Genomic DNA, 7,582 nt, shown 5'->3' with positions numbered 1-7,582 from the left:
AGGAATAAAGTCGTAATATTACGAGAACAAAGACAAAATTACGAGAATGAAGACATTTTTACAGGAATAAAGTCGTAATATTACGAGAACAAAGACAAAATTACGAGAATGAAGACATTTTTACAGGAATAAAGTCGTAATATTACAAGAACAAAGACGTAAAATTACAAGAATAAAGTCATTTTATTACAAGAATAAAGTCGTAATATTATGAGAATAAAGTCGTCACATTACGAGAATAAAGACATAAAATAAAAAAAATAAATTTGTAACATTAGGAGAATAAAGTCATAAAATTACGAGAATAAAGTCATATTGTTACAAGAATAAAGTCGTAATATTATGAGAAGAAAGTCGTAACATTACCAGAATAAAGACATATTTTTACAAGAATAAAGTCATGATATTATAACAATAAAGTTGTAACATTACGAGAATAAAGATATAAAATCAAAAAAAATAAATTTTTAACATTACGAGAATAAAGTCATAAAATTACGAGAATAAAGTCATATTGTTACAAGAATAAAGTCGTAATATTATGAGAAAAAAGTGGTAATATTATGATAAAACTTAAAAGAAGCCCTTTCTTCCCTATATTGAGGAATGTAAAGTTCATGTAAAGTTATACTTTAGCATCGGTTTGAGAAATAAGGAAATGTTTTAGCTCCAGCATCAAATTGTTCGGGATGTCAAAGTAGACTCAGGAGCTAGAAGCTTTCCTTCTGAAACGCGTTGTGGTATGATGACTTTATTTGTAATTTTTCAACTTAATTCTAATAAATGTAAAACTTTATTTTTGAAATATTACAACTTTAAGGTTAGCCTGGCCCTAATACTCCCTCATAGTTATGTTTAAGTTCTAGCTGTGGAAATAGTTCTTCAAACTTCCTTTTTTCAGTTAGAGTGAGATGCTAAAAAATGAAGTCAGATCGATAGAAAAAGGAGCTTTTTACACGCTGAGATAAGTGGTAGAAACATAAAGACTTTAGCTAATAAAAAGAAGACTAAACAAACAGAAGCAGTTTGTCAGTTTAATGGTTTCCCTCTTATTACGTGGTGCCATGTCTCCTCTTAATGACAGACTTAGTTATTTTTATTCAGAGTAGATTACAGCAGAAATTAATTCAACTATCTTACGTTAAAATTAGATTTTATTTGATTAATAAAATATATTTTTTACACATTATTATGGTTTTTTTTTTTTCTCTACATGGCCCACTTTCTGAACCACATAGGAGGGATTTGGTTCTACAAAGAAGTGAGATTTTAGATATCTGGAATAACAGTTTTCTTCTAGCTTTAATATATATATATTTTTTTTGATGGGGGGTGGAGATAATTAGGATTCAAATCTGGAAATCAACAAAGGTTCTTTTAATTAAACTCTACCATGGCTTGCTAATTTTAGCATATTGTTGCCAAGGTGATTATCGTGAGGCACGGAGGAAGAAGTCATAATATTCTGCACAATATTCATGTTTATTTAAAAACTTGTATTCTATATGAAGCTTCAGCTTTGTTTGCTGACACCAATTTTGAATTATTGTGACAGAAACAGCATTTCATCCAAGTTCTTGTTTTCGTGAGGACAATTTTCATATTTTTAACTAAGTTTTTAACTAAGCGCTTCTCTACTCCTCACTTATGTTATCATTGTGATCCTGTGCTAGTGACCAAAATAGTGTCCTTCCTTGTGTTTTAGCTTCAGGAATTGAGGAGAATGCTTATGACACATTCTAAAGCCAGAGGTTTTATACAGTGGCTACTGTATAAAACCTCAAATTCAACGATTTTCCTTATATGTTGAATTGAGGAAGCTTCCTGGATGGGAAGCGAAACGTCGTCAAACTTGGAAACAAAGTCCAGGAGATTGTTTTCAATTTTCTTTTTTTTTTTTGGATGACTATGACCTGGATGACTGAGAATCTTCACCAGCATCAATTAAAATCAAAATGAGAGTAAATTGTAATGAACTATAACTACAAATCACAACTTCTACAAGTACAAATCTACAACCTCTGATCAAGATGTTACAATCTCTACCAGTTGATGGTAGAAACACACCTTGAAGTTATTCACCAGCCACCATTAAAGAATAATTAAAGAATAGAAATAACACAAAAATAATAATAGCTTTCCTAAATAGTTGCTTTCAACTTGTGTTATATAGTGTTCAATCAATGCTCCCGGTTCTTCTCATTAAAAGGCGGAATGTAAAAAAATTTACATTGCAAAGTTGTAACTCTAATCAACATATTCTCATTATCAGTTCGTATGAAATCGTACGAAAAGTTATGCACAGTATTTCGTAGGTTTTTGACGTTTTTCCTCGAAAAAACATATCAGTGCGCATGCACAGCCAGCCAGACGAAAAAAGCAGATCAGCGGACGGACGTAAAACTGGGACGGACGAGCTTTCGACAGTGCAATAATTACTTCATGATGTCTCTCACTAGGTTGCTTGCTGTTTTGTATGTTAGGGTTAGGGTTAATTGTATGTTAAATTGTATGTTATTGAATGGTGGGTAAGATGCGCATGCGCACTGATATTTTGTCTCGAGGCAAGACGTAAAAATACGACGAAATACGACGAAAAAAACGTCAAAAACCTACGAAATACTGTGCATAACTTTTCGTACGATTTCATACGAACTGATAATGAGAATACACTGCTCTAATTTGTTTTCAAAACTTGTACTTACACAGATTAAAAATCTGATGTTAAATGTAAGACTTGAGAACAAGGAGCAAATAAAAATCTTAATATCTTTCACATTTATTCAGAGGGCATTGACCAATTGAGGGCGATAGGGCGCTGCTCCACTCACCCTATGACCTTAATTAACATAAACATAAAAAAAACCAAATAAAATTATAAAATTAAAATATTTCAAAATATATTAAAGGTATAGTGGAGGATGTTCTTTTTCTAGGTGATCATCAAAATAAGTGGTAATAATTGTCAGTCATTCTGGTGATATGTTTAAGTAAGGCCGTTCACTTACCAGTGGTGAGTCTGACATAGTGGAAAAATTACAAATCGCTTGTATGAGTGATGCAAACAGCAACTTTTAAACAGAACAGAGCGTGCACGAGCCCATTTCTCCTCGTGCACGCTCTCACTCATGTATAATAGGTGTTCCCTCTCGGGAGCGGGTACAGGGTTGTGCATGTGCATTTTCCTAAGAAAGTGGAGAGAGCGGGTTTTTTAAAAAGTCCGTTCTCAACAATACCTTTAATATATATCTTTTTAGATGTGCAAAATAAATATTGAATCTTTAATAGTGAGGATAGGTAACGTATTTCCACTTTGGGGCACAAAAATCTTTCCCCATAAACTGGTTAAACATTGTCCATGCACAGTAGCTCCTCAATAACCTGACTCCGCCAGATCGATTTGCTCCGCATATCCATCTGGAAACCTTCCGTTGAAGTAATTTTGGGAAGGGGCGAAAATACTGGTTAGCTATGTTGGTGATAGACGGGCCAAATAAACCAATCAGATCAACGAAGCATATGACGTAACAGAGCGACGACAAAGAGGAGCCAATTGATAGATCAAACTCTTGCCGAAACCAGTCGGGAGAAGAGCAAAAACATCTTTTCCTCTGAGAAAAGCCTCCAGAGCAGTGTTTTGCTCTTTCAGTGAAGAAATACTCTGTAATTCCAATAAAACTTGCTCGATAGCCACGCTAACGCTAGTTTCATCGGCTGAAGCCGCCATGTTCTTTAGACTGAACCGTCGCGCTTCGCGTTGCGTCACACCTCAACCCGCCTCAAAGCCAACGCTGATTGGACGTTCGTTTGGTGAACGGATCCAAATTTTCTTCAACGGAGAGTCTCCAGACTGATTAGCGAGTGAAATCTTGAAAGCTCGCGAGATCAGGATGGTCTCACGAGGCTAGCTCCTCAATGCTAAAGATAGGTGCATCCTGGGGAGCAGCTGACCTTCATCCAGAGCTGAAAGCAACTTTATTTGCAAACCGCCTTATGCCACAGCGTTGACGTCACAGTTGTCGGTTATAAAATGTGGCTGATTGACAGGTTTATAGAATTATATAGCAACAAGGCTAGGCTAACTGCATGCAGCGAGGCTAAGGCTTTTTTCTGCTTTCCCTGCCTCACTTTTCAAGCATCAGGATAAAAGTTTTTTTGTAAAAATAAAATAGACAACATTCTAAACAATTTGAAAGCTGTTTATATCCATGGTGTGCGAGGCTGATCCCTAATTTGCACGCCCTCTGATCCATTATTACCCCCAGAAGTTTATTTTAGGTAATTCAACTCCTTAACACACACTCTCAGTCAGGCTCAAACGATTTACACTTGGTGCTGTTTGGAAAGTGACTTACAGTCTATTTTGACGCAGCCTATTTTGGTCCATTATAAAAGCAATCAGCAGAGAGCGTTCACTGCAGTCACACACACACACCTCATCCAGACAACCGTCAGCGTCCTCCACTGTGATATTACTTAATGTTCAGTCTGCAGAAGCCTCCTCATGTTCCACTTTAGCCACGCACCAGTTGGTGCAAATATTAGCTAAGACAAACAGGTTGACAGACACCGAAGAGGGGGAGGGCTGAGGTCGTGACCCCGCCAACCCTGAAGCACCGTTTGTTACCAGGTGGGATATTCTCAGGGGTCTAATTTCTAATCGACTGCATACAGTATTAGCTGTAAACTGACCGGCTTTCGTAGAGCAAAAGGGGAAAATCCCTTTGGATGTGCATTTAGAGGAAGCAAGGAAAGAAGTTCTCATATTTACTATTCCTTCAGTTAGAGCAACCTGATCCAGTGGCAGCTCCCTTTATATAGCTTATCTGCCCAGTTCTGTAGTTTACTGCTGATTACTAAAAAAACAAACAGAAACAGGACTAGAGAAGCTCTGTTAGTAACATTGTTCTCTCTTGTTTGCTCTTGAGAAGCACTCTTTCCAGACCTCTATTCACCCAAACTTCTCAACAGCTTTCCGTCTCTTAATGTGCCAATCTGGGCTGACCTCAGTGGAAGCATTAGTGTGGTCAACCGCATGTACCCTCCCCCCAAAAAACTTCATTTCCTGAAAGGAATTATAACCAAACTACAGATGCGATCTCCCTAAAGGAGGCTTGAATCGCTCCAGGAGAAACTAGACGTTAGCTACTCAAGTTTTCAGCACAACACAAACTTTACCCACCCTTCGCCCTCCTCTCGCTCTCTCTCCTTTTCCCTCTCTTTGGCCTTCCGGGACTTGTGAAGGAGCCCGATCAGGATCACAGCGGCCCGGATGCCGGCTTTCTTGTTGTGGTACCGCCCTCTGCTCTGAGACATGCCGGAGGCTTCTGCCGGTGCCAGGAGGGGTTCTGGCGACAGCTGGTCCAAGGTCAGGCCGGCTCCGGGGGTCCGGAGCCGCGGGACCTGCTTGGCTTTGTGGGGTTCCAGTGTGAGGGCTGGATGGAGATCACAGTCTACATGAACACAGCTGTGACGGTCCACTGCCAAAGCAAAAGCCTGTTTGAATCCTGGCTTCTGCAGACAGCAGCAGTCCAGAAGTTACCGAGGCTGAGGTCCCTTTTATTTTGGCAGGCTGTCGGGTCTAATTAAATCCCACTTGCTCTTATTTGTCTGATTAAAGAGGGTTGGTTGTAGTCCCAAAGGTCCAGTGAGGCACAATTGGACTCCAGCTCAAGGTGAACTCCTATCTGCATTTTCCTCCTCTGCAGTGAACCTGTACATCACTGCTCCATAACACATCCTGTTTCTTGATGAGAGGATGAAGAGTTGCAGCCTTGCGGACGCCCTCTCTGTACAACATCATCCCTCTCTCTCTCTCTGCCTACCTCTACCTTCTCACCTCTCCCTCCTTCTCCTAACATGTTCCGGTTCTTCTCCCTCTTTGTCTGCTGTCTCGCTGCTCCCTCCTTCCCATCATCTAAGCACCTCCCTCCTGCATCTCATAGGCTGGAGGCAGCAAAGGTTCCTCCTCCTCTGCTCCTCTCATGCCTTCTTCCTCTCCTCCCTGTGCTTGTTCTACTTTGTTAATAATTCCACATCAATATCCCTGACCTTGTTTTATACCTGCTTTAGTTTGTGTTTTCCACAGCACACCTGTCCAAGACTGCATCACATGACGGGAAAACTCAGTCCAAATAGGTTTGTTGGCGTATCGCCTGCTGCACCGTTGCTAAGCACATTGGGAAATAATAAAAAGCAGAGCTCTTGAGCAGAATGAAGAAAAGGGGATGAATAGTTCCTCCTTTTTTTTTCTCTGCTCCTTCAGTTCCCCTCTTTTTAAAATGCTTTACTCATTCTGCTTTTTATAAAATAACTACTTCGTGCAACAAGCCTTCGCCAGTTTCCTTTTCAGTTGTTTCACTTCAGTAAACAGCAAAATCAGTCATCCTCTGAGAATATATTGATCTTAAGTGTTGTGTCTCCATCTGCAGCCACCTGTTCTTCTTCTCTCCCAGCAAACCGACTGGCTAATTGTGGATGAGGGACTGAGTGGCTTAATGTTTTCTTATCATTAATGCATTAAAATCTTTCAGCTTAGATTTCCTTTTTGTTTGTTGTTGAACTGCATGTCATGATTTGGGATCCTTTCAGTCTTTCTTTTTGTTTTTTATTGTGAACTTTAATTATTATTTAGAAAATCTTTACAGTTTGGTGTTTTTCTTAGGGTTAATATTTTACTTGAAGAATTTCCTGTTCTGGTTTTGCCTTAAGCCTCACATTAGTTTTTGGTTCGGGTAATTGTTATTCAGTTTTTTCTTGTTGACACTAGTTCGATGTTTTCTCTTGTCCTCTGGCTCCTTCTTTAGTCACTTTGTATCTAACTGACCTTAGTTTAGCTTCTTTAGTGTCTGTTTTTTTCCACTAGTTTCCCCACTAAGCTAAATTTGGTTGAAAATAAACTAATAAGACGACATGATTTACATCCAATTGACGTAGAAAAGTGAAAGGTGAAAAACTGTATTTTTCAGATTGTTGAAAAGATGTTGAAAACTGGGTTTGCAACGTCTTTTCAATTCAATTCAGTTTATTTCTATAGCGGAAATTCACAACACAAGTCATCTCAAGGCGCATTCCAGTTCACCAGATCATCCAGTTAGATTGATTAAAAGTTTCTATCCAAGAAAAAAACTGTTGATTGCATCGACTCATTGACTCGAAGGCAATCCCTCACACTAAGCATGCTTGTAGCGACAGTGGAGAAGAAAAACTCCCTTTAACAGGAAGAAACCTCCAGCAGAACCAGGCTCAGTCTGAGCGACCACCTTCCAAAGCTGTCTATTTTCAAAGTCTATTATTGGACTAAAGTGAGACAAATCAAACCGAGCAAACACAGCACAATTCTCAACAACTATTTCTGGACTAAATCATGACTATGACAGACCGACCAAATTTAGCCGAAAAACCAACGTCAAAATGACGTCGGGTTTATTGGGGGGTTTGCTCTCTCATGATTTTGTTTCTGGGCAAACAGTCCAGTCTCAGGCCCCGTCCACACGAAGCCGAACCCTGGCCTAAACGCACAAATTTTTCACCAAACCAGCCTCTCATCCACACGAAGCCGGCGTTTCGGGGGTCTGTAAAC

The 7,582-nt window shown here is 39.2% G+C and overlaps 1 protein-coding gene across 1 annotated transcript in view; it reads right to left on the bottom strand.

Annotated features, from left to right (window-relative positions):
- The window catches only part of rap1gap2 (RAP1 GTPase activating protein 2), a 100,743-nt gene extending 94,878 nt beyond the window's left edge, over nucleotides 1-5,865 (bottom strand). Inside the window, 1 exon segment of the mRNA XM_015399489.1 lies at nucleotides 5,183-5,865. Coding sequence (XP_015254975.1) covers nucleotides 5,183-5,316 — 134 coding nt within the window. The 5' untranslated portion in view covers nucleotides 5,317-5,865.
- Between the last annotated feature and the right edge of the window lie 1,717 nt (nucleotides 5,866-7,582).

Source organism: Cyprinodon variegatus, unplaced genomic scaffold, assembly GCF_000732505.1.
Source record: "Cyprinodon variegatus isolate N-32 unplaced genomic scaffold, C_variegatus-1.0 Scaffold1018, whole genome shotgun sequence".
Lineage (NCBI taxonomy): Eukaryota > Metazoa > Chordata > Actinopteri > Cyprinodontiformes > Cyprinodontidae > Cyprinodon > Cyprinodon variegatus.
This window is presented reverse-complemented; position numbering and strand designations above follow the sequence as displayed.